Source organism: Callorhinchus milii, unplaced genomic scaffold, assembly GCF_018977255.1.
Source record: "Callorhinchus milii isolate IMCB2004 unplaced genomic scaffold, IMCB_Cmil_1.0 Scaffold1, whole genome shotgun sequence".
Lineage (NCBI taxonomy): Eukaryota > Metazoa > Chordata > Chondrichthyes > Chimaeriformes > Callorhinchidae > Callorhinchus > Callorhinchus milii.
This window is the reverse complement of record NW_024704742.1, coordinates 116,627,437-116,655,156: the sequence shown is the minus strand read 5'-3', so window position 1 is coordinate 116,655,156 and position 27,720 is coordinate 116,627,437. Positions and strand designations below refer to the sequence as shown.

General features: G+C 43.1%; 1 protein-coding gene across 5 annotated transcripts in view; it reads left to right on the top strand.

Moving 5' to 3' along the window:
- fam169ab (family with sequence similarity 169 member Ab) overlaps window positions 1–27,720 on the top strand; it is a 56,743-nt gene that overhangs the window by 8,882 nt on the left and 20,141 nt on the right. For 4 of the 5 annotated variants that reach the window (XM_007905340.2, XM_042334722.1, XM_042334730.1 and 1 more), the window contains exons 2-7: window positions 14,523–14,619; window positions 19,655–19,791; window positions 23,117–23,216; window positions 24,057–24,142; window positions 25,060–25,231; window positions 26,416–26,595. In XM_007905340.2, the coding sequence (XP_007903531.2) occupies window positions 19,657–19,791; window positions 23,117–23,216; window positions 24,057–24,142; window positions 25,060–25,231; window positions 26,416–26,595 (673 nt within the window). In that variant the 5' untranslated portion in view covers window positions 14,523–14,619; window positions 19,655–19,656. Of the gene's footprint in view, window positions 1–14,522; window positions 14,620–18,954; window positions 19,091–19,654; window positions 19,792–23,116; window positions 23,217–24,056; window positions 24,143–25,059; window positions 25,232–26,415; window positions 26,596–27,720 lie in introns of those variants that run through there. The other variant, XM_007905341.2, reaches the window with a different exon arrangement.

The following is a 27,720-nucleotide window of genomic DNA, read 5'->3' as shown; positions in this document are numbered from 1 at the left end:
CATAAATTTGAGCTCCATAATCTAGGCTGACACTTTAGTGCAGTACTCCAGTGGGGGAGGTGCCAAAAGATGGATGAGACTTTAAAGCAAGATCTCATCTACCTGTTCAGGTGGATGTTAAAGATCCCATGATACCACCATAATTACAATTTGCACTTGTAATTTGCACCTTTCACATAGGGTGAATGTCTCCAAGCTCTTTACGACAAATGAGTAGGAATCCAAGCTAGGAGAGGAATAGGTGGTGAAGATGCAGTTAAAGTGCAAGATCTTAAATAGGTTTTTGAAAGCAGGGAGAGAGATGGAGATGGATGTATTTCAGAAAAGTTCCAGAGAGAGTTGTCAAAGTGGCTGAAAGCTGATCTGCTAATAGTGGGGTTGAGCTAGCGGATAGGGAGCTAGTGGAATCAGGTGAAGATAGACTTGTGGAGTCTAGTGCAGGAGAGGTTGCAGCTCCAGATTTCCAGATCACTTGAAGCTGGGGAGGCTGGTAAACAGGGCATTGGAAAAATATAATCTGCAGGTGCCAAAAGTGTGGATGAGAGTTTCAGCTGTGTGGGGGTAAGGTGGTGGCAGAGGTGAGTGATGTTGAGATGGAAGAAAGCAGACTTGGTCAGAACCTGGCTGCAAGGTTTAAAGGAGGTTTCAGGCTCAAGCAAAATGAAGTTCTGCACAGGTAGTGTGGATTGGAATGTGCATCTGGGGTGGAGGCAGATATGAGATGAGAAGGCACTGACTGGAATGAGCAGGATAGCTTGTTTTGTGGGTGATGAATTTGAAAACGGTAAGACTCATGTATGACCTGATGTTTTCTTGAACAACGTTTGACCAGGAGTCTAGGATGGAGGCAGAAATGTAGACTTTGGTATTGTCCACGTACATATTGTAATGGCCAACAATTGGTCATTCACTTCATGGCTGCTTGTGGAATATTGCTATGCTCAAATTACTGCCGTGCTTACCTGCAAATAAGCAGACACTGCACTTTGAGTAAACTCTCTGAAGCACTTTGTGATATTTTGACATAAGGTGCTTTATCAAGTGCTACGATTATTATTGGAGGCAGTGATGATTATTGCTGAAAAGGGCAGAGAAATTGACCCCATTAAATCTATGCTTTGGAAAATATCTTAGTGAGGTGTTTGAACATGTACATTCCAGGTGCTTTATATGACCTGCAGTAAGGCTGCTGTAATTGACATCTTCTAGAGTTGGATAGTTGCCACCAATTAGCTGAAGTTGCAGTAACATGTACTATTCAATCCAGAAGTGGGCCAAGTAATGTGTATGAACTTTGTGGGGGAAGGGAGAGACTATTTATCTAGTGAGAGAAGCCTCCAAAAAATCTTTACAGAGCATTATAAGAATGTGGAATGGACTCCCTCAAAAGGTCATTGATATTGAGGCGATAATAGATGCATGCATGCTTGATAAATGGGGTTATCGAGGAATATGGAGAAAAATGGGGAAATGGCATTAAGATGCCATTGGCTTGATGTGGAGCAGGGTCAGTGGATTAATTGGCTTAATTCTGTTCCTATATAATGAAGTAGTACTCTGGCACTGCAACTTGATGGATGGTCATATGTTGGTGGCAGATTTATAGAGGGAAATTGTCAGACAAGCCGGTTTGACATTTTGTTTCAAAATTATCAAAACTTTCAACAATTCATTGTAAATACTTTAGAAACCATTTCTCGTGCTTTTATACACTGAATCTGTTGTATCCTTCCTTCACTTGCTGCTTGACCATTAATTCAAATTCAGATAAATTCTCTAAATGCTGTGTGTGTGCCTAGTGATCTGTGCTTTAAGTATGGGATACTTAAAAGGGATAGTATTTAATAAATACACTGGTCACTGCCTTTAAAAGCAGTTGAACTTCTTTCTCATTATATTATCACCTGTGTAGCAGATGCTATTAAGAACATGAAACCACACGTTGCTGGTTGCTGAACTTGTGATTCAGGTACAATAGACTTTGAAAGTACTCCCAGGACAGAAGATTTGTATTTAAAGAGGGATGGCAGAATTAAGCAGTCAACACGTTGTCCTGTTTGTATGCAGTGATGTGCCTGATCCAAACTACTGGCATTTCCTGTTTCCCAGGAATAGTACAGACCAGTGTGAGATTTCAGTTCTCCCAACATTTTAATCTTTTTTCCCTCTCAGATCAGAAACGTCTCCGTTTGCCATGAATGTCCGATGATGCTTGTTAAACAAAGCCTGACCATTTTATCAGGTTTGTGCTTCTGATTCCTTGCTGCTAGATTAAAGAGCAAATTCCTTAATCCCCTTATTACCTCAGTCACTGCATTTGAGTCCTTATTTCTAGCCTCTCATGCACCTCCACGTTAAATATTACAGCTTGCTTAGACACATGAGAGTGAAGTTGCTGTGGGTTTTTCTAACACATTTGCTTAGTGTTGTTATTTGCAAATTCTCCATTTTCAACCCTAAGTTTTGAGTGTTCCCATAAAACAATCCAAGATGATTATTTTTACTTGGACTCAAATTACTCAGTTGAATTACTCATTTAAAATGGAGCAGTCTGAAGGAAATGTGATCTGTTTGCACGTTTCAGCCGGAGGGTATGTTGGTGATTTTTTTTGTTATCTTTGAGTTATTTGGCCTGTCTCATCTGGTGAAGTTTATCAGAGGTATCTCCCAGTTCAAAGATAACATTTTGATCTATTTAATTAGTTGTTATCTACGACATATTTAAATTGATTTATTGTCTACATTCACCTCCCCTTTCTCTCCGGCTCAGCTTTGAACTACGCCTTTGGGATGTCATTTTGTGTGAAGGGTATTATATTGTTGATTGTCAACATAAAAGCTTTCAATTCATTTTTAATAATTCTAGTCTAATTTGTGAAGATAAGATCTATTATACAGTAGTCTGAAATGCTGTACACTGTCCAGCGCCTTGGGATGTTCTCCAGACGTGAAAGGCACTATACAAATATAATCTTGTTGTTGTTGTACTTCACTATAAATCACAAGTTGCAATGTTTTGACTTTCTGAATCCGTGCGCTTTAACTAAGCTTCTCTCCAAGATGATGCTCATCCTTAAACTTTTCTTGTAGCAGGATACATTTGTTGTCCAGAAACTTTACAAAACTATAGTTTTTAGTTAAATATTAATTGTTGTGTGCTGTACCACATAGATGTTGGGAAATATCAACAGTTTGGATACATTTTAAATGGTGGTTCTGACACTGTTCGGGAGAAAACAAGTCAAAGTGCCTTTTTTAAATGCACTATAATTATAAACATAATAATAACATAATACTTGCATTTGATATAGAAATATAAATATTATTCAATATTAACTATTAAATATTAACTAATATTTATATTGATATTTATATAATTAATTTTAATTGTTAACATTTTGATAAGTGCTCTGAAAGGGCCCTGGCATTAACTGATCCATACAATGTTATTAATTGACCATCTTTTTAAATTTATATATAACTATATTATATATTATTATATTTCACCTCAATCTTGTATGAGATTTATTGACTCATTGATTCAGAGGAGTCAACAGTGAAAGAATCGAAATGTGAAATGCTCATTTACACAAAAAAATTCAGATGTGAAGACAGCTTTAATATCTTAAATTCTGTTTGCACTGGAGAATTCAGTACTCGATTTCAGCAAATAATAATAATCATAGCATGCATTTATATAGTGCCTTTTGTCTCAAAGGGCTTTACAATATAGAATTGATTGCCTCAACAATAATTTATATAGCGCTTTTCATACTGAGAGGATATCTCAATGCTTCACACAACTGACGAGAGCCTTGGCTCCTGGGGTGTAGAAAGCATATTGAGAAGGGTAAAGTGGTCAAAAGCACAGCTGCAGAGATGGGTTTTAAGGTGGGTTTCTGAAGGAAGGAGGCAAGACAGGCAGTCTGGGTGATGGGGATTAGAAATTAAGTGTGTTCTAATGAGAAAATGAGCAGCTAATCTATGGCACCAATGTACTATAAACAATGAGATGAGAAGACAAATTAATTTAACTCTGGCATAAATTTGAATGTGCAGAGGAATACAGTCCAGATAGATGATACATTCCTGTGAATTGGCAGGTTGTGTGACCACTTGAAATCATAAGGCAGAAGCAACCTGAAATTAATGAAGCAACCAACGAATGGGATCATGATCTGGAAATCAATTAAATTTGAGGCAAACATAGCAACTGATCTGTGCCAGTATTAACCCATGGATGATAAGTAACATTTTAAATTAGTGGAGAAAAAGTTATTAAAAATTGGGAAAAATAATAAACCTTGCATTTAATATAGAGCCTTGTCACTTTGTCAAGACATCTCAAAGGGCTTTGCAGGATTTTACTGTGAAATGTAGTAACTGTGTATTTGTAGGCAAATGTGGCAGCCAATTTGGATACAGCGATGTCCCACAAGCTCCTGAAGTGAATAACTAATTTTAGCAAGAAAATGGAAAACAGAGAGGCACATTCCCACTGTAGCTTCTGTTTTCCTTTCTGTGGTTCTTTGGGTGGTAATACAACAACAACAAAAATACATTTGTATAGCACCTTTCACGTCGGGAGGACGTCGCAAGGCGCTGGACAGTCAAGTGTTTTGGACCCGAGCTGGTGGTCGGGATTGGTGAGGGTGGAGGGCAGGGGGAAAGCAGAGTGATCTAAAGCTCGGTCAAAGAGAGTCTTGAGTCTAACGCCTTGAAGGAGGAAAGAAATGAGCTAATAGGCAAATTGCCTCTGGTCGTTTGAAAACACACTCTCTCTAGTTTTTGATATCCTTTGGGTCAGGTGCAACTGTACACTCTCAGTTGGGAGATATTTAATTTGAAGTCATACTTAAAGCACTCCATTCACCTCTACTGAAAAAGGGGGACATTCAATGGATAAAATGCAGAGTGAGCTACGTGGACTCTTATCCTTGTTGGGACTGAATCCATGGATGATTTGTTCCAGGAAAAAAAGTTGGTGGAATCTGAGTGTTCGACTCCTTGACTGAAAATGGCCACAAACAGGGAGTTGGTGTAACAAGGAGCCTCATTAAATAATCAACATATGTGTACTGCAGGCAAAGCAAAAAAACACCCCACAGAGATCACTCACAAATACACATTGGACTTGTACTCTAGTGTTTTTGGTGTTGGTCATACGCCAACACACATGAAGACAAATGCAACATTGTAATAGCTGCTGTATTCTGGAGTTTCTTCATAAGGGAATTCAAGACAGGACAGCAGTTCAATGAGTTTTCTACAGTCCTACAGTCTCTATTCTTCATGTGTGAGCCTGCCAGTCAATGTTAGCAGGGGATATGAAGGTTAGAATCATGGGTGAGCCGGATGGTGTTCTCGCCCGATGTTCTTTGCAGGAGGGGGTCGATGGATTATGATCAAGATACTGTTGAAATTATTTTTCAGACCATCTGCCCCAAACTAACTCATCAATTCCTGCTCCTGCTGAGATGCCAACAGCACATACAATTGAATGTGCAACTTTCTGCTTTATATTGATTAATTGTGTGTGTTAGCCTGGCTCAGTTGGTAACACTTTCACGTCTGAATCAGAAGGTTGTGGGTTGAAGCCCCGTCCCCGTCACTGGATTGGAGTTCCAGCTGAAACTGTTGGGAGTTCTCGGTTGGGTCTCCCAATTCAGCATTTGGTGTGTGTTGACTGTCGGAGGTGCCATCCTGCGGATGAGGTGTTAAACCGAGGTTTGTGGAGTCCTGTAGCTCAGTGGTTAGAGCACTCGCTTTGCAAGCGAGACACCTGAGTTCAATTCCAGGCAGGGCGAAACCTTGGGCAAGTTTCCTTACTCCACACAGAGCCTAATAATAATCCCTCCAAAACCAAAACAATAATAAATTGGCCATTTTCAATCTACAACTGTTTGTGGGACATTGCTGTGCGCAATTGGCTGCCGCATTCGCCCACAAATATACAGTCAATTCACTTTACAGTGTGTTCTGTGAAGCGCTTTGGGATGTCCTCCCGACGTGAAAAGCGCTATATCAAATGCAAGGATTATTATTATTATTCTGTCTGCCTGTTCAGGTGGATGTTAAAGATTCCATGGCACTACTCGAAAGAAGAAGGGAGTTCTTCCTGGTGTCGTGGCCAACAATCCTCTAAATAGCATCATTTCATGGCTGTTTTGGGGACATTGCTGTATGCAATTGAGCTGCTGTGTTCACCTACAAATACAGTCACTCTACCCGTGGAGTGCTTTGTGATGCTTTCCTGCTGTGAAGCCTTCTATACCAAATGCAAGTTTTTTTTATTATTAGAGTTGCACCCAACTGGCTCATTGAGTCTGCACATTGACTGGCTTCATTGCCGTGGGAACCAGAATTAGCAAGTGCTTGCCATTATCTGGTGTGACAGGCATTCAAACACCAACCTCAGATACAACTCTTATCAAACATCTGCTTTGTGGTGTCCTTGCTCTTCTGTCTGTTCTGGCGCAAGTTCAGCTCCAAGGATCCCCTCTCCTTTATCCCTCTATTCCCTTCTCTCTCGTGTATGTGACTTGTGGATGAGCAGCTTGAACTTGGCCATTGGGTTTTCATGTTGCTGTGATTTCTTTATCCACTTGGGCATTTGAAATTCCCGAGTGGATAAAGAAACCACTGATAAAGAAGTTCTGCTCTCCTGTCCCGTTCCACACAGGTTTATAATTTTCTGTTTCAAAGATTTGTCTAGTTCCCATCTAAAAAGTTGCAGCATTATGGATTCTGGTTTCAATCACAGTTGTGGTAGGATACTCAGTGTTCTATTGATGTGTGCACTTTAACAACATTTTTCGTAATTACTCTTTTTTATTTCTTTCTCTCTAATTTGTGCCCTCTGGTTACTGACTCGTTTACCAGTGGAGAAAGTTTCTCTTTACAGTTACCTTATCTGAGCACCTCATTATTTTGAACAGAGAACTGTACTCTCAGGGGGAATGGCACAATAATGCCAGAGGATGGCCGAGGAAGAAAAATTACTTACTGAAAGTGTATGCTGAAATTAAAATCATTTCCAAATGGAAAAATACTAAAGAAAAGATGTGATTTTTTTTTGGTGAGCTGGTTGTCTGACATACATAGAAACCCGTCACCATGGTTGAGTATCCAAACCCAGACTGAGAGTTCTACATACGTATGAAACCTATGCATGGAATTTGACTGGAATGGTGTGTCCACTCTCTCCCTGGAGGAACGAACCCTGTTTACCTAATTCTAGAGAATATTCAATGCAAGTTGGCAAGGGCCACTCTGGGGTATTTAGCTCACTGGCTAAACCAGACTAGTTAAACACTGTAAAGTTTAATTATCTAGTCAACAAATAATCCTTTTAGTTGGTATGCAGTTAGTTACATAAGTGAGGGCACTCATAACTCCCTCGGTACACATGATGCATTATACACCTGGATTTGCAGAGTTTTCACATGGTTTACACGCGACCCATAATAGACCCCCAGATTGGACTAAAAATGACACAAGCACATACCATCGTCGATTGACGCTCTCAGATTGGCTACTATCATTTTTCTTTGCTCATCTTATGCAACTGTTTCCTTGGGTTACGTATTCTGAACAACTTATATAAGCTTCTTAAGACTCCTTGAGTAATTAAATTGTGCACACAGGCTGAGGAACAAGGCAATAACTGTTTCAGAACACATAGTGAGATTGTACATGTAGGAAACAGTACCAATTGACATGACTATACCTAGCAAGCAACTATCTGCATCAGTCAACCTCTGTACATACTGTTGTATTAGGATGGGAACGTATTTATTCGCACATGGCCTGTAATAGATCAGGAAATATTTCTTCACACATAAGGTTGTGAAGATATGGAATACCGTGCCTCAGAATGCTGTGGAGGTGAAATCAACAGTGCTGTTTAAAAGAGAGATAGTTGGTTAGTAGATTGTTAAAGGTATGGCAAAATGGTGAAGCGTTAAGACTAAAAGATCTGTCAAGATGTGATAGACTGGCTGAAGAGATTCCAGAGATCCTATGTAATCTGGTGGAATTTTTACAGGATTGAAAGCCAAATTCCAGAAAACCATTTGCAAAATTGTTTTAAATTGATTTAGTGCAGCGTGGATTGAGGGCCCTCCCAGCCTTCAGGTCAAGCACAAGCCCAGAGGTAAGGGTGGCACGAGAACGCTGAACTGAGCAGTTTAGACAGATGTCGTGGGNTTTTTTTTCCACGTCTCCTGCCTCGTTGCCAGAGGAGTTACTGTAGACCTACTATCACAAAGCGTTTATTCCAGGCCCCCACTCAATGTGTGATTGCTGTACTTTCAGAGTACCCGAAGGGAAGCGGGGAGTGTGTGTGTGTGAAGCTTGGAGACGAGTCTCTGGTTTGGGCTGATGTGAACAGAAGTTTTTGAGTCAAGGAGAAATATGTGCAGAGAAGGATGGATGGAGTTACTAAAGTTTTGGAGCCTGCTAGGTCAGGCGTTTTCTGAGCTCTGGTAATTGTAACATCCGTAACATCACCCGACTCCGCCATTACCTCACCCCTCAGGCTGCTGAAACTCTTGCCTTCATCACTTCCAGGCTCGACTAAGCAAACGCCCTGCTTGTCGGCCTTCCCAACTCCTCCCTCCACAGGCTGCAGATAATCCAGAACTCTGCAGCCCGTGTCCTCTCCCGCACCAAACTCCGTGACCCCATCTCCCCCATTCTTGCCCGACTCCATTGGCTCCCTACCCTTCAGAGGATCCAGTTCAAGATCCTGATCCTCACCTACAAAGCCCTCCATGGCCTTGTCCCACCCTACCTCTGTGATCTCCTAAACCCCTACCAACTGGCTCTGGCCGGCTCAACGTCCCCTGACCCACCCGCCCAATCATTGGCGGAAGAGCCTTCAGCCGCTCTGCCCCTAACCTCTGGAATTCCATCCCCCAATCACTCCGCCTCGCCCCCTCCTTAGCCTCCTTCAAGTCTTGCCTCAAAACCCTCCTCTTCGACCATGCCATCGGCCGCCCCCCTTCCCCTCCCCTCCCTTCTCCCCACCCCCCGACCCCAGCTCGGGTCTGAAATGCTGTACACTGTCCAGTGCCTTGGGATGTCGTCCCGACGTGAAAGGCGCTATACAAATGTAATCTCGTTGTTCTTGTATGCATGTAATTATCTTAATCTGTAAACCCTGTACCCTGTAACAAAAGCTTTTCACAGCATCACATCACATTCCAAACATCTTGACAGGCTTTCCAGTAATTGCTGTTCAAGTGTTATTATTATTATTATTATATAAGTGTAGTAGTTGTTCTGTTGACTAATTTTGGAGCCATTTTGCGCACAGCAAAGTCCCACAAATAGTCTTCAGGTGAATGACTGTTTATCTGGAAGGTATCTGACCACGAGAGCCAGAGAGGCCGAGTCCAATCCCAACATATGGTTATATTTCAGCAGGGATAGCAGAACAGAAACCCTGGCTGATTTTTACTTTGATGCTGGGAGTTGATGTGGGGGAAGGAGGAGATGGGGTCAATTGCAGTCGAGCTGTTGTTGACCCAGACCGATGGGTGACTTTAGCACTAAAACAGATGTTGGTGGTCACTGGGTCATTGAGAGCTGCTCCACACAGGCTGTGGAAAGAAAGAACTTGCTGCAAGGGGTGGGGAAGGTAGGGGGAGGAAGAAATTCTAGTTTTACTCTGTTCTCTTAGCATTTCAGAACATCCAGAATTTGGCTGGGATTGAAATGTCCACCGCTGTACTGAAGCTGGATCACGCTCTGGTCAGGCCGCACATGGAGAACTCTGTATGGTTGTGGTCGCCTCGACCTAAGGGTCTGCCCAGGCCTTGGAGGCAGTGCAGAGCAACAAAGATGATCCCTGTGAGCTATGAGCAATGATTAGACAAGCTAGAGCTCTTCAGCCTTGAAAAATTCTGTAACAGCAGGACAATTAATGTGGAGCATTTGCTTCGTAAAATTTAGGTTTTAGGAATCTTTTTCTACAATACGTTTCCAAAAGAGTTGAGAGTGGACGTGGAGAATTCCATCACAGGGTTGATTTTGTGTGGCTATGACAGTGAGCCTGATCCGCTAAATATTTCTTTCCTTGCTTGCTCCATGCTTCTTTCTGCCCCGGGTAGCCATGTCTTCAGGGAGTCTGGGCTCAGTCTTGAACGGCCAAATAGTTTTAAGAGGGGAAGAGGCAAAAGCAGGAAGAAAAGGCTGTTTCCCTAAGGATAGGCCTAACAGTGGTGCAACCTTGAGTCAGATAAACACTATGGGGTCTAAATCGCAGGAAATCATCCCCTTCTCTCTCTCTTTACTTAAGGGTTCATGTTGCATAAATAGGGATATGAATTGTCAATGTTCAAAGTTCTAACTTGGGGCTTGAACCCACAACCTTCTGACTCCAAGGTGAGTGTGCTACCAACGAAGCCACCTCTGACCAGGAGAGGGAAAGAAAAAACACATGAGCATTGCAGCTTCAGTTCCCCTAACTGGAAGAACCTGTGGGAACGCCGCTCTGCTACAGTCAACTTCTGGGGTGGGGGGGGGGGGGGATTCCGTGAGTCAGTGGGAATTTTTAATGAGATTCCTTAATAAAGATTCTCATTAGAAATCCTGCATTTAGACTCTTCATTTCGGCTACTTGCCCTTCTCTCTCACACCCCCCCCCCATCTCTAATGAATTATTCTGTGGAACTACCCTGAACCCTTCTGAACCTGAGCAAAATTGAAGCTCAGGATATTACTATCTGAAGCTGCTATGCTAATGTTCTTTTCTTTCTCTCTCTCTTGTTGCACCACTGAAGCTTTTAAAATCTGCTTCCAACTCTTCTGCTTGCTGACTGGCCAGGCCGCTTTTATTAAAAGTATTTGTGAAGGCTGTTGTGTTTTTTTTTCACTTTCATGTGTTTCCCATCAAATTTCCTGTTTAAATCTGTGGAATGTGATTTCTGTGGAAGGCTGAAATGCCTGCCGGGTGGAATGTATTTGAGATGAACAAAGCTTATTTTCGCTCCTGTGTTTAGTGCATTGATGTCGTACTCTCATTACAAGCAGTATCACACTCTCTATCCTAATTGCCTTCACTAAACAGGCTTAAGATTGTTCACTAAACAGGCTTAGGTTATTTTTCTTGTGTTGAATATTAAGTGTAGATTTACGTTGACTGCAATAAGGCTCTAAATATCAGTCTGGGCACCATTCAGTATTTGTGGGCAGCAAATCCCCTATCCATCTGCGTTTCATTTGCCTTAGAATTTGTTAGATGAAATGATCATTTTGTGTTTTAATATTTATAAGTGCTTATCTCCACAAAGTATTAATAAAGATTTAAAATATTTGTGTTTATAAAGAATTTGGCATCCAAAAGTCTATTTGAGAATTGTGAATAATTTCAACTATTTAAAAAATAGTTTTGTTACTGATATTCTGTGCTATTGAGCATTCTGGGATGTTACCCTGTGTGAGGGGCTCTATATGAATGTAAGTTGTTTGACTCTGATGGTGAAAAGGGGGTGAGCTATTTCACCTGATGGACCTAGAGTGGCCAAAGGTTTGTTTTTAGTGCAGCCGGGTGTCTGACACATGCAGGAACTCATCAACATGCTTAAGGGTATCCCAACCAGACAGTGAGTTGCATGCATGCCACCTACACATGGAAATTTCTCTTGAACTGGAATGGAATGCACACTCTCTCCCTGGAGGGATGCTTACCTAATTCCAGAGAATATACTTACCTAATTCCAGAGAATATTCGTCGCAGGTTGGCAAAAGCCTAGACTTGGGACCCAAAAGTGTACGTTGATCTGCTGCTGGAGCATAATCGACGAAAGCACAATGCTTGCCATTGAGAGGACTGTCTGGCAAGCTTTGTGCTGCTTGTCCAGCTAGGACCGGCCTATCTGTTAGGACTTTGTGTTCAGTGTTAACTGTGCTCTCAGTGACTGGTTTGCCCATCCAAGTCCTGTTGATGAGTCAGGCTGACTGACCATCATGATCGGTGTGCTGGAGTACCCTGGACTTGCCGGGCTCGGGAACTAGACTAACGATTCCAATGGCTTTGTGCCGTCCATCCATCTGGAATGACATAATTAAGTCAACACTCGGTGGCTTCTCTTGGGCAGGATGGGGGATTGGGGTTGTCTCTCTCGGGGCCACCCTGGGGGGCTGGAGGCCTCAATAAACTCCATGGAAACGCTCCAAGTTACACCCAGCTCCTCCCTGTACCAGATGTCACAACAGCTTAGTGTTGGGAGAAGACTGTTCCAGGTGTGATGTTTAAAGCTATTAGGAAAGAATATTATAACCATTGCTATTTAGCTCTTTCTAGCGTGAGTACTTTGAACAAAATCCACCTGTCTCCTGTAAGTCGGGGTGTTATTTCCCCTTTAAGGATTGTCCTCCTATAACTCAGGCAGGGCTGGTATAGGAGAAACTGCTGTAGGAGATTACCCCTGTTCTATCCCCAATGATAATTTACAGAGAGAAGACATTAAGCAGCTTGCAGTAGATTGCAGGGAAGCTTTGCTGTTTGTGTTTCTGCAGCAGATTTAGACTGGCTCATTCCTGATAACCTGGGCCAATAGAAAAGTGCGGGGTGGAGTGCTTTACAAATCCTGTGGAGCATCGTGAAGAAGGTCTTTAAATTTTGCGGAGGGCTAATTGGTGCTACTGAGAGACTCATTTTGCTGCTAACCTACATCCGTGTACTCAACATGTTTCTACAAAAATGCTTCATGGTCAGGAATAAGCTCCTTCAAGTATGTATTACAAAGCTGTGATATTGTTGGAATAGTCTCTCCCTCTTGCGTAGAAACTCATGGAAGGCAGGAGCCTTTATAATAATAATAATAAGCTTTGCATTTGATATTGCGCTTTTCACATCTTCTAGACGTCTCAAAGCGCTTCACAGAAAATACTGTAAACTGAATTGACTGTATATTTTGTGGGCGAAACTCGGCAGCCAATTGCACACAGCAGTGTCCCACAAACAATTGTAGATTGAGTGACCAAATTATTATTGTTTTTCTTAAGCGATAAATTGGTCATTTTCAATCCACGACTGTTTGTGGGACATTGCTGTGCGCAATTGGCTGCTGCGTTCGCCCACAAATATACAGTCAATTCACTTTACAGTGTGTTCTGTGAAGCGCTTTGGGACGTCCTCCCGACGTGAAAAGCGCTATATCAAATGCAAGGATTATTATTATTATTATCGGGCATGTGGAACAAGGAAACAGGTTTCGCCCTGCTGGGAATCAAACTCAGGTCTTTCTTGCGAGACGAGTGCTCTAACTAAGCTACAGAACTTCTGTAGATCTCAAGTAGTATGTCTGCTCTAGTCAAACACCGGACAAAGTCCAATATGAATTCTTTCATCTCCATAGATGATGCAGTGGCTCTAGAGAAGCAAATTGTCTTTGAGGTCCTGATCCACCTAGAAGGGAAAACATTAAAAATTGATCTTCATGAGGCATTTGTTGTTAGAAATGTTCTGTCTATTTGTTTTTTCTTTGTGTGGTTGTCTTATGTGCTTTTAAAATTCAATCCGAAAGGAGGGAGATTCATTTTGTAATCATACAAATTAAGATTTTTTTTCAAAATTAAGGTTAAAAGCAATTAATGATGCGTTTTCATTTAATTATATATATATCAAAAGTATTTTACCTTCCTTTTTTTATTGTCACTGCCTTGCGTTCACAATATTTCCGTGATTTCATGTGCTCATCAATGGTGAACTTGCGAACATGGTCAATTGTGTGACAGTAAACGCAGCAAAACAATTGCCCCCCCCCTTCTTCGTAAAGATCATCTGGATAGAGTACAATTCTATCTGAGGGACAGACAGAAAATGAGACGTGTTGCTTCTTGGCTTCCTCAAGGGCTTTACAAAAACTTTTTTGCACATTTTTGTATTGTACAACCTTAAAACGTGAAGCAACACTGATTAAAACTCTAGGTATATATTTCCTGAAAATGTAGTTATGTTTAAAATACTAAATATTTGAATAGTACAGCACTTACCAAGAATGTGTTGCAGTAGTGTGTGACTCAGCGGGTTTGTAGCAGAAAATGCGGAAAAAGTACACCTGCACTTTTCTGTTGGCCCAGCTGGTAACTAATCTTATTTTATTTAATATTTTAAAATATTTTCATATTTTAGTCATTTTATCCAGTTGCATTCTTGCTGTTTAGCTTTGTAGAGGGTGATAATAATGACTAAATATGATCTTCTATAAGATACTGCAGTATTTAATATGGAATTCACACAACTATCCTATATCAACTACTGTCTCCTCTTATGCAGTGCTGCTCTGGAAAATTTCCTTCTCTCATATTTTATGGTGTTATATTTCTTATGTTTTTGAGGGCTTTACAGAAGATACATGCTCTTACTTTTGCTGGGTTATTCTGTTCCAAAGGGCAGATGTAGGCAAGTTTCATAAGGCTGTCTCCTGTGCTTTTTTGGAAACGTAATACGGTTTTAAAAGTATAATTCGATTTATAATTTTAAAACTGTCGCTTTATATTTTGATGTACAGGGGAAATACAATCTGTTGAAGGGAGTAGAAAGTAGACCTGCGTGAACAAATTTGCTGCAAGGAGTGAACGGGCCAATAAAAGCATCTTTTGTTTAAGGTAAGGATATGGTATATTACTCCAGTTTAGGTCCATGTATATGACTGGTTGCAAAGGCATCTCTGCTCTGACTGACAAGGAATGGAATTCCTTCTGTTCCAGTACCATGTGACTGTCTCCAGATCCTTTGAAGCCATCCACTGTCGAGGTTTAATTGAATCAGCAGCATTTCTCAGTGCTGATGGGGCTGACGGCTTTTCACCCTGTGAGGCTAAACGGTGGTGCGCATCGATCTAGAGCTCTCTCGGATGAGGCGGACACACTGCACGCAGGCAGTTTAATGTGGACGGCTTTCATTCCCTGTAGTGCCTGCTCCAGCCCTGCTGTCACTCCTGCGCAGGCATTGGGATCGGTCTTGTTTTCTGCAGCCTCTCGCAGAGGATTGCCCGTGCAAATGCGCACAGGGCTTTTCCGTCTGAATGCTCGTGAACTGCATTCCTGCCGCAGGCCTCGTTCCGTCTGCTCAGCTCCGAGATCCCTCAACCAATCCAGAATGGATCATCGGTATAGCTTGGACAACTGATGTATATTCAGTGTGACAGTTGTACTGTGTGAAAGGTATTAGTGTTGGACTTGTTTACACCAGCAAATCAGGCATGCACACATGCACACATTTTATAAATGTATATTATTTATATGTATATTATATTTTGTGTGTCTGTATGTTTGTATTTATGTATAGACATATACAGGCACTACGCCTATATATTATATATACAGACACACACACATTCATGCACACACTCACACAAGTAACGTGATGACGGGAGAACAGAAGAAATTGGAGTTAAAAGGTCTTTCTCCTCAATTTATATGAAATTGGGGAGAAAGCTGTTTTGTTTTCACTTGCTGTGACCCTTCAGATTGGAATTTGCCTTTTTAAAAGGATGTTTTCTCTCCACACCTTTTTATTCCTAAATTTTCAGAGTCATCCATAAGGAACAGTTCCTACTGTTTACAAAGTGCTGTGTTTCGAAATGCACTCTTAAAGAGGCATTCTCACCTGGTGTAATGGCCCTTTAAGAGTGATCTTCCAGGACCATTTACTCGTGATTGGAGGAAATGTTGTCATGCTGCTCACTGTACTTGGTTTGACAAATTGTAATTTTATTATGATGACTGCTCCACAGGAGCAAAATGATCCTCTCCTGATCGCTGTTGTTGGAAATGGGGTGTGGGGTAGGGTCAGGCACAACCTCTATATTAAATGGCGATTAGCTGGTTAGTGCGGTGTGTGGCTGGCTTGGGGTGTGTGGTTGGCAAGTCATATTTTTCAGAGAGAATGCTGAGCGGGGAAAAGGAAGTGCATTGAACAGAAAATATTTCTATATTATTTTTTTTTTAAAAATCTCTCTACCTACAAACTTGCCAATGCCAGCTGTTAATTAGGGTAGTACATGCGAGATCTGTACTGTTGGCTTGCACTATAGACAGTTTTTTGTTCTGATCTTATCTGGTGGGGAATTCCATTATAAGCACAGTCCAAAATGTTAGCTAACTTGTAAACGAGAGGAGCTGAATTTGATTCCCGGCAGTTGTCTGACTCCACACACCTCTATTTACCTAGCAGTTAGTAAACAGGCCCGTCTCCGGGGGTAATAACTCCTTCAAAATAAATTTTATAAAAAATAATCATTTGGTCAATCAATCCACGACTGTTTGTAGGACACTGTTGTGTGCAATTGGCTGCCGCGTTTTGCCCACAGAATATAGTCACTACACTTTACAGTATATTCTGTGAAGTGTTTTGAGATATCGTGAAGACACAATAAGGTGTTATATCAAATGCAAGTATTATTATCTATATTTGTGGTGAGATGGCTGATGGGATGAAAGAGCTGGGATTGGGTATATCAGGCCCAGCTCTGACTGTGTTGTCGTAGTAAGTGCATTGACTGGTCCTCAATGGGAAGCTCCTCAAAGCCAGCCTCAGAACCAATCTGTAACCATAAATGGTCTTGTGGCATCACAAAATATTTCAAAACCAGCCTCTGTCTCCATTCACCTGGAGCTTATTTGTTTCAGAGGAAGTATAACTATCAAGTGGAAGGAAAAGATGATCTTTTCTCAATCCATGTTGTGTTGTCTTGTGTGAACCTTTGCTTCTGTCTCTGTAGCTTCTTGGAGTCCTTAACAGTAGCATAGTCTGATGTGAGCCAGGGGGAGGTGACCGTACATACAGTCAAAGAGGAACGTCTTCAAATGTGATCTGATAATGGGGAAGCAGGGGGCATAGCAGAGGGAATGAGGAAGAGAGATCCAAAGCTTCGGAGTGTAGTGATTGAAAACGTGGCCATTGATGGAAGGGACGAGGGACAAGCAGGAGGCGGCTTGTGTACTCTCACACACCAGGCTCCGCGATCCCATCATCTGCACCCTCACCCTCGCCCGACTCCACTGGCTCCCCATCCCCCAGAGAATCAAATTCAAGATCCTCGTCCTTACTTTCAAGGCCAGCCATGGCCTTGCCCACCTCTACCTCTCTGACCTGCTGACTCCCTAGCAACCTGCCCGCTCCCTCCGTTCAGCGGGCTCCGATCTACTCCATGTCTCCCGCCCGACCCACCCTACCATCGGTGGCCGGGCTTTCAGCCTCTCTGCCCCTACACTCTGGAACTGCATCCCAGGGTCTCTTCGCCTCGCTTCCTCCCTTAAGTCCTTCAAGGCCGGTCTCAAGACCCTTCTCTTTGATCAGGCCTTCGGTTGCCCTCCCACCTCTCTGCCTTCCCTCACCCTTACATCATCCCGCCCCCATGCTCAGGCCCCGACACCTGACTGTTCAGCACTTTGGGATGTCCTCCCGACGTGAAAGGCACTCTATAAATGTAATTTTGTTGTTGTTGAGGCAAGAGTTAGTCAAACGTAGGTGGCAGATAGTAGAGTGGAGAATAAGCAGGTCAGAGAGTTATGGAGATGCCTTGGCATGAAGGGATTTGTGGACAAGTGGGAAAATCTTGAAGTTGATCCGTTCTAGGGAGTCACAGAAGGAGCCTGGCTAGGATTGGTGTGAAGGAGGTACAGAGTTTAGTGCGGCTGAGTATACGGACAGTGGAGTTTTTGAATTGGTTGGATTTTGTGGATAGTGAAGCTGGGGAGATCAGTGAAAAAGGCATCAATATAGTCGAGAAGGGAAGTGACGAAAGCATGGAACATGGTTTTGGCTGTGTTGAGTGTTAGGTACGGTCAGAGGTGAGCGATATGAGGGGGATGGAGCAAAGTGTTCCTGGTCAGGGACTGGGTGTGGTATAGGAAGGACATCTGGGGATTGAACCTGAAGCTTAAGTTACGCACGGGTACGGTAAGTCTTGGGGACAGGCTGGGGCGGGTGACGAGGTCAGAGCTGCAGGTGAGAAGATGTTGATGGGAGCCAAGGAGCATGGCTTCTTTCTTGTCAACATTCAACTGCTGGAAGTTTGCACTCAGTCTAACAAGCAAGCGGCAGAACATCAGTGGATCTGCAGTCACAGCTGAAGGAGAAGTAGATTTGGGTGTCATCTGCACAAATTTGGATGTTGACCCTGTGTCTGCAGATGGAATCCACCAGAGGGATAAATGTCTATTGGCTGAGGACGAATGGGAAGATCAAATCTGCCAGGATGAGCTTCATTTCAGATTTCCAAACTTCAATAAAAGTCAAATAAATTGGCTTCATTTTAATTGAGGAGCGTTAGTCTTTTGAATCAATTTAAATTTATAAAATTCATTTGTTGTGTTCAATTCTGGTTTCCAACATGTGCACTGAATTCACTCTGGTGGTGAAAATATTGTTGGCAAACAGTGAGTTGTTTGCTCGTTCACCAGGCTTTTATTTGGCTTTGTGGGGTTTGCGAATCATAATCTGTCGTTTTGCAAATCTCACAATCTGATCCTCGTAAACTGAGAGATGGAATTTAATAGTTGTTAAATCCAGTTTCAGAATTTCAACTCTTCTTCCCCCACCTCCCCTCCCCCTTCCCTCTACACCGTTAGCTCTGTGGTGGTACCTGGAAAGCGCTTCCTCTTGTGTACGGAAGGCAGCCTTTTAAACAAGGGAACAGCAAGATACTGATTAAAATCTACTCAGGAAATGTGGACAGCTGCTGTTTTCCCATTGGGCTTCTGCCCATCTCTCATGTGTGAGTGATGTCGTTTAGCATTATTTATCACTTTGTTTTTAATTTAGATGAAGTTCCTAGAAAATTTGACTTAAAATTGTACCATAAACGTATTAATCGGAGGCTATAATATATATATATATGTCAAATATACAAATACATTTTTCACTTTCTGCTTTGAAAGAAAACCTTTGAGTATATCTGGAAGATAACTGAGCATGTGCAGAGTGATTTTGGGAGGGGGAAGAGAGAGAGAGAGCGAGAGAGAGAGAGGGCGACCGAGGCATGCACAGACATCTTGGCAATGGGAAGAATTGCAGTGATATCATGTGAATTTTTATTTACATGATTCCAAAAAAATCCCAGAGCAAATGAAGGTGCAGATATGCTGAGAGAGGCAACTTGTTTCCAGACCATTGCACTAAATTGTGTGTGTGTTTGGGGGTGGGGGGGGGGAATGGAGGGTACATTATCTATGTGTGTGTATATGCATAGCAGTAATTATACAAAATCATGTGAGTCTCTGTATATGCTATGTGGATCACAGCTCAACTCACTGAGACATGGAAGTGAATCCAAATAATTTGAAGCATTGAATCTGCTCTTTAATTAAGTGTTAGAATATTGTAATGGAAGTAGGTTTTGGCCTATGTCCTTTGGCAATGATTTTAAGCTTTCTCTTCTCGTATTGATTTGACACTGTGCAACGTTATTGATTTTTAGTATTCAAAAGACTGAGACTTCATCCGGATAAATTGGTCACTGGGAAAGCTAGGAAATCCTGCTAGGGCTGATCTTTAAATATATCAGCACAAACCCCATCGATACTGCAAAGAAATAATTGACGCAGAGACAAGTCTGCACCCTAACAGTGCAAGTGTGTACGAGACAAGCAAGAGAATTCTATTTTTATCATTTTTGTTTCCTGCTTCCTTTGGTAGGGATGGCATTCCCTGTGGATTTACTTGCGGATTTGGACCATGAAGACATCGAGCAGTCTGCAGACGAGTACATGTCTGATCTTCTGTATGGTGACCCTGACAAGCTGGAGTACTTCATGCTGCCCACCAGAAGGAAGGTAGGACCGCTACTTGTCCAGGGTTTCAGACAGGAGATTGCCACAGGGACTCGCGAGAATGTGAATCCCCAAAGCTAAGCAATGTGTCTGCATGTTAACAAGCAGCAAGGTTACAATAATAAATTACTGTACCCAGTTGATCTATCATGACCCTGGCATTGCTGACTTATCAATGCCAGGATGATGTTACATCAACTTGGTATTAATGACTTTGCCCATTACCCTGGCATTGATGACCTTCGCCAACAAATTACACAGTTAATCCATTTGTCTCCATTGGCGGCTGTGCTTTCAGCCACTATGACCCTGAAATTTTGGAACACTCTCCTCGAATCCCTCCACCTTGCCCCCCCTCTTTCCCTATTTTGAGATCACGCCTGAAGAGCTTCCTCTTCAACTATGTCTACGGTCACCTCCCCTCGGCTTGGCGTCAGACTCCTCCACTGTTAAGCAATCCAAGACACTACTCTGGGTGAAGGGTGTTATATAAATACAAGTTGGCATTGTACAGTATATCCTATGAAGCGCTTTGAGATATCTCGACGACGTGATAAGGAGCTATATCAAATAAAAGTATCATTATTATTAGCAACAGCAACAGAAAGCAGCGTATGTATGCATCGTCAATAGGTGTTCTCTGACTGTGTTCCGAGGGAGTGAGTAAAGGATTGGATTGAGATTTTATAGCTGGAGTATTTGGCTGATAAACCCTAACCCTGCCTGCCCCACTACAACAACAACAAGATTTCATTTGTAGAGCGCCTTTCACGTCGGGAGGACGTCCCAAGGCGCTGGACAGTTGGGTCGGGACCCGAGCAGGGGGCAAATGGTCAGGGTGAGGGGAAGGAAGGGAGGGAGGGGGTAGAGAGTTGAGAGGGGAACTGAAGGCACGGTCAAAGAGAAAGGTCTTGCGACCGGCCTTGAAGGAGGAAAGGGAGGAAGCAAGGCGAAGGCACTGGGGGATGGAGTTCCAGAGCCTAGGGGCTGAGAGGCTGAAGGCCCGGCCACCGATGGTAGGGCGGTTGGGGCGGGGGATGTGGAGCAGACCGGAGCCAGAGGAACGGAGGGTACGGGCAGGTAAGTAGGGGGATAGTAGGTCGGAGAGGTAGGAGGGAGCAAGGCCGTGAATGGCCTTGTAGGTGAGGATGAGGATCTTGAATTCGATCCTCTGGGGGATGGGGAGCCAGTGGAGGCGAGCGAGGGTGGGAGTGATGTGGTCCGAAGCCTGGTGCGGGACAGTACACGAGCTGCAGAGTTCTGAATGACCTGCAGCTTGTGGAGGGAGGTGCCGGGAAGGCCGGCGAGGAGAGAGTTCCCATAGTCCAGCCTTGAGGTGATAAAGGCGTGGACCAGAGTTTCAGCAGCGTGAGGGGTGAGGTAGTGCCGTAGTCTGGCGATATTCCGGAGGTGATGGAAGGCGGTGCCAGTTGTGGCGCGGATATGAGGAAGAAAGGACAGCTCAGGGTCGAACAGAACCCGAGGTTCCTGACTGGCTTTGAGAGGTGGAGAGTGCAGCCTTGGATGCTGATGCTGTCAGCGCCTGAGGTGCGGAGGCGCTGACGTGAGCCAATCAGGAGGGCCTCAGTTTTGCGCACGTTGAGCTGAAGAAAGTTGTCTCTCGTCCAGGACTCGATGTCGGACAGGCAGGCTGTCAGGACATCGGTGGTCGTGGAGTTGAGGGTAGAGGAGGAAAGGTAGAGTTGGGTGTCATCCGCATACATGTGGAAGTTAACCCCATGTCTGCGGATGATGTCACCAAGGGGGAGCATATAGAGGGTGAAGAGGAGGGGACCGAGGACAGAGCCCTGAGGGACACCGCACGAGACAGTGCGGGGGCTGGAGGAAAAGCCGTTTGTGGAAACAAAATGAAAACGGTGGGAGAGGTAGGACCTAAACCACTCAAGGCAGGGCCTTGCAGGTTGGAGGACAAGCGGTGGAGGAGGATAGTGGTCGACCGTATCGAATGCGGCCGATAGGTTGAGGAGGCAGAGGGAGCCCTGGTCGCAGATGGTCAAGATGTCATTAGTGACCTTGACCAGGGTGGTTTCTGTGCTATGGGCAGCACGGAAACCCGACTGAAGGGGTACGAATAATGAATGGGTGGAGAGGAAAGAGCGCAGCTGGGAGGCGACAACTCTTTCAAGGACCTTGAAGGGGAGGTTGGAGATGGGCCGGTAGCTTGATAGCTGCGACACATCAAGGGAGGGTTTTTTCAAAGTGGGAGTGATGGTGGCAGTTTTTAGGGTAATGGGAACAGAGCCAGAGGAGAAGGACAGGTTGATGATATCTGTGAGAAGTGGGGCAAGGAGGTGGAGCTGGGATATAAGGAGTGGAGTGGGGATGGGGTCAAAGGAGCAGGTGGTGGGTTTCAGGGACAGGATGACGTTGGTGACAGAGGGTGGGGAAACGGGTTGAAGGTGTGTAGGGGAGGATGGGTAGGAGTCAGAGTGTGGGAGGGAAGGGGTGGGGGGTGGGTGGAAGTTGGAGGGGGAGTGACCGCGGATTCAAGGAAATCCAGCATCTCCTCGCAGTGAAGGTTGGAGGAGATGACCTGCGCGGGGTGGCGGGGGGGACGGAGGAGTTGGGATGTGGTAGAGAACAGAAGCCTGGGGTTGTTCTTCGCCTCCAGGATTATCCTGGAGTAGAAGGACGACTTGGCCGAGGCTAGAGTGGAGCGGTAGGTTTTGAGGAGGTCCAGCCAGATTTGTCGGTGGAACGTTAGGCCAGATTTAAGGTAGGTGCGTTCAGCGGCCCGCACCTGGCTCTTCAATGAGCGGAGGTGGCTGGTGAACCAGGGGGAGGAGCGAGAGTAGGAGACAGTACGGGAGGTGATGGGGGAAAAAGTGTCGAGTGTGGAGGAGAGGGTGTTGTGGAGGAGGGTGAGAGCAGAAGAGGGGTCAGTGAGGAATGAAAGCCAGAGGGAGAGGAGTTTAGAAGACTCCAAGGCAGCGGTTAGGGCCTTCAGCCTATCTGCCGCAGTCTCTGGAACTCCATCCTGCAGTACTTTTATCTCATTCGATCAAGATCTTCAACTTTGACCATTCCTTCGGTCGCTTTCCAACTCCCACCTCTGACACTGCAGCACACTCCAATATTGCATTGGAAGGTAAGTGTAGACTATAGATCTGACCTGGAACTTGAACCCACAACCTTCCTACTCAGAGGTGAAAGTGCTACTAACCTGCCATGGGGAGAGGAAAAGAGTGTTAAAGAAAAGGAGTAAATCCCAAAATAATTTCGGAAAGGTGTGTTAAAGAAAGGAAATGATTAATGGATGCCTGTGACTATGTATAAAAGTAACTTTTTTTATTTGTTTCTTGCACAGATTCCAATCAGTCTCTCCTCTGTTGGTTTCGTTCCTCTCTATGGTAATGATGTGACCCATAAGGTTTTGGCCTTGTTTGCCCCAGAGGATCAGTCCGTAGGTTTGTGCTGAGCTTTTCTATTGTAAACTGACAATAAAATCTTTAGCATTTAATTCTTCTGTTTGTCCTGCATTTTAAGCTCTGACCCTGTCATTTATAAATCAACATAATTTATCCCATGCTGTACTTCACATTGAGGTAACTTTATGGTTTGGGCAGTTCTGATCCAGTATCTGGGGGATACCAGAATTGGCATTAAACTGGTAGTGTCACTTGGAGAGGCCACACAGGTTAGCTGGTGCCAGTTAGCGCAAGGGGTGATGCTTGTCTAAAGTGGGCTGGTACCGAAGGCAAAACTTTGTAAGCTGGACCCAGCAAATAAACAAGAGTGGAGTGAAAATATTGTTACATTGGGAATGAAAATGTGCTCATTGAAAAAACGGCAGAGGGAACACCAATGCCCAAAAGCCCTCAAAAATGAAGTTCACTGACTCTGTGCATGCCCGTGTTGATATGTGGGAATTTGGCTAAAGGAACTTGGAGTAGAGTTCTTGTGGGCTGGTATCACATACACTAGATTTGCTGCAGTAATCACACTTTACATCTCAACGTGTCTTTTCCAGTATTGAGGTGTCATTCCTGCCGTTCTTTTTCAGACCATATATTAAAAAAAACATTGTTGGGCTGGGGTAAAGGAAAGTTTGCTGTGAATCTAACCGATCTGCTACATCCAAGGGTTCTATATGAGAATGTATTTTATTTAACAAACCCCAAATTCACCTCAAGAAATACAGAAGGAATCGTGTCGTTTCCATTTGCCTAGCAAACTCCAAACAGCTGACAGAGGCCAGGATGAAGCTGGCTTTGCTTTCACCTTGTTTCCTCTTCTCTTCCTTCAAGCTGTGGCATTGTACGTAGTGGATAGATGGTGGGCAATCGATGACATCGTCAAAACAGCTGAACCATCCCGTCAAGGTCTCCAGCAGGTAAGTGCAGAACTCGGAGTTTGAAACTCGCACTGTGTTATCAGAAAGCAATAGATGTGCTCCATTCTAATGTTCCAGGTGCTCTCTTAAGATCCAGCTCACAGTATGATCATTTCCAATTCCTAAATGAAAACTGGAATATCATTCATATAGCACGGAAAGATAACCAATCCACACCTGTACATTTTAAATGAGCGATCAAGAATGAGGGAGAGGATTAGGAGTGGTGGAAGCTCATGTGGAGTATAAAATACCGGCATGCATAATGTGGTCAAATATCCTAGCAGTGTTGATGGATGTGTTTTGTTTATTACATTGCTACCCGTGCGTACAGCGTTTTTTGTTTCTCATGCAAGAAATAAATGTCAGTGGTGTGGAGCGATCTATGAAAAAATGTCTTTCAGTCTGTATTCCCAAGAATGTTTTAAGAATCTAGTCTGGTTTAAAAAAAATTGCATGAATTTTAACGCATTCCTTCAAATTCACTGCATATTGAGGATTAATTGTTTTTTTGCGCTTAGAGAAAATAACTACTTTTTGTGGATTGGCTACAGTCAGATTTTGGAAATATTTAGTGACTAGTTTCAATTTTATTATAATGATCTATTTGTGAGCGAGCTATTTCTTGGTCTTGCTCTGTGGTTTTCATATTTCTACTATATAAAACATGCTTCTTTTTTAGTAAATTCTTTGCAAAGGAATGGATGGATACTTAAAAAAAGAGGAATATTAAAGGATGTGAGGAGCAAATGTGTAAGTGTGGTTCGTGTAGGGAACAATGCCAGCTCAGACAAAATAGAGCCAAATAGCCTGTTTCTGTGCTGCAATATTTTGTGTGTAATTTGAAAGTGGCATTGTGAGGCTGGCTTTGCTGCAGGTGAGTTTTCACACATGTTCTGCTGTGCCACTGTTACCAGGTAAATTTGCTGGGGGAGAGAATCGTCCTATACGTACTGAATCGCATCATTTACAGAGATCAGGAGATGAGCGCAGACGAGCTCCCTTTTCTGTGTCACAGTGCTACCGAGAACGCAAAAATTCTTTGGAAGTCTGGCAAAGCAATTGGCTTCTACTCCATCAAAACAACAGGTATCGTAATCAAGGCCAGGGTTCATTTTCAAGCTAACTGTGTTTTCATCCCAGTATAATGTTGCTCTATGTTTACATACCCATCTGTTGATCCTAAATACGTCACCATTTCACTGATGTATATTGGATGTGCTGCTGACATCTAAAACGTGCTCTTATCAGTTTAGTTGCTATTGATTTTACTTGCTTTCAGCTTTGTTCTCATCTTGGTTTTGCATGTTTTATTTAATAATAGAACCTTTTTGTATATTTTAAACAAAGTTGTGGGTGACAGCATCTTGTGGGAGTGAATCATTATGGCCTGTGGTCCTGTGTACTCTACAGGGATTTAATACACAGTCACTCCACTTTACAGCATATCCTGAGACATTCTGCTGATGTGAAATGTAAGGATCGTTACCACTATTTCCATGAAGAAAATGCTTTTCATGTTGGGTGCAATTTCCAGTGGCAGTGGACAAACTGAGAGTGCTGTATATACCTCATCATATGAGAGCTTCTATTCCTCTCTTTTCTCTTACTAATGTACTGACTATTTGTTGGCATGTAGTTCCATTGGTGGTCTGGTGGTCCCCTCGTACCTTGTCCCAAATAGCTATTGTGTTTGCGTATGAAGCCATCTGACCTGGGCTCCCTAGAATTTTGACCTTTTGTTAACATACTTCTGCTGCAACCATAATCATTCTATAATAATCCTTGCATTCAATATAGTGCCTTATCACATCTCAAGGAGTGCTTCACAGAATATACTATGAAGTGAATTGACTGTATTTTTTTGTGCGAAAACCATTACACCAGGCAGCACTCCAAAGTATTGGTCTCATAAGTGTATATTTGTTTTTCTTTTAAGATTTTGTTCATTTACTTTAATGAAACAAATAATAAAATATTCCTTGCATGTGATAGATACAGCACCTTTTACATCTGGCGGTTGTCTGAGAGCGTTTCACAGGATATATTGGAAAATGTAGTGACTGTGTATTTTGTAAGGGAATGCCTTAAGGATAAGAGCAAGAGAAATTTTGGCCTCCTGGAGGACACTTGCAACAACAAACTTACATTTATAATAACACCTTCCAGGTCGGGAGGACGTGCTAAGGCACTTGACGAAACATGCAAATGGAATAAACTACGTTCCTGCCATTGTACCTACTCTAACATCAGTGTCCTTCCTGCTTCTACAGGAAGCCAGTGCAACACATTCCTAACCCAATGCTACCAGCTGCCAGTGCTAGACACCATCTTTGTGAGGAAGAAGCACAGAGGAAAGGGCTACGGACTCCAAATGCTGGAAGATTTTGTTGATTCTTTCACGGAGGATATGTTGGGTTTGAAATACCCAATTCCACCCTCTATGTATGGAGGTAAAACAAGAGTTAACTTTCATTATAAAATATTGTGCAATATTTGAATTCGGCTCAGAAGAGACCTTCATCACAATTCCATTGGTGTAGAAGAGGTATGGTAGAGATGTGTTAAAATTTGGAAGGTGAAAAACAACATTAATATGGAAAACTGGAGAATCAGTGAAAAAGGGGCAAACTCTTAGGATTGTAAACAAAAGAAACTGGGGAAAGGTTAGAAAGAAATTCTTCCTTCAGCAAATGGTTAGGGTTTAAAATTCATTACAAGTTACGATTGAGGCTGGATCAATGGAATCATTTAAAATGGAGCTGGGCCAGCACCTGAACAGTGAGAACATTAAGAGATATTTTGGGGAGAAAGATAGAAAGTTGGATTTTAATAAAGGGCAACTACGGAAAAATGGATAGCGATGGCAGACACTAACTTCTGTGGGCCATTGGACTTTGAACATTTGTGTTTGCGTTTGCAACATTGCATTGAACATTTCTCTTTCTATATTCCAACTCATTTGATTTGAAAAGGGCAGGAGGGTGACCTGCTATTGTCAGCTACCAGGCGGTATGTGAACAGCCTGGACTGACTCCCATTTTACACTCCCACGGGCTCAGTTATTAGTTGGGATTAAGCTCTGATTCACCATTCTATAGTGTCCTGAGTTGGCATCACAGATGGTGAAGTCTGGTTGTGTGCTGTGATTGCCCACACAGTGAACTCCCAGTATTAGAAAGCTTCTGTTTAGTGAGAATATACAAGACCAAGAGACTCTGATGCCAAAGCAAAAACAAGATCTAACCAATCAATCTTGCGTACTCCAACTGATTGCTAATTAACCATCCAGTTCCTTCGGGAATTGATCAACTCACTACCTCTCTGCAAAGTCTATTCTGCATATTCACCCTCTCTCTTGGGGCCCACCACACATCGTACACCAAAGCTGACGCAGTTCTCCTGTTGATGGTGTTAAGATTGAACAAACTTGTCAGTGAAATAATAATATTAAAGATAAATTGGATTCATATGTATCCCTAACTGTAGTTGAAGCAGAACACATTAATATATTTAAGAGATACATATATGAGTGAGAAGAAAATAGAAGGGTGTGGGAGAGGAGAATAGGAAGGGTG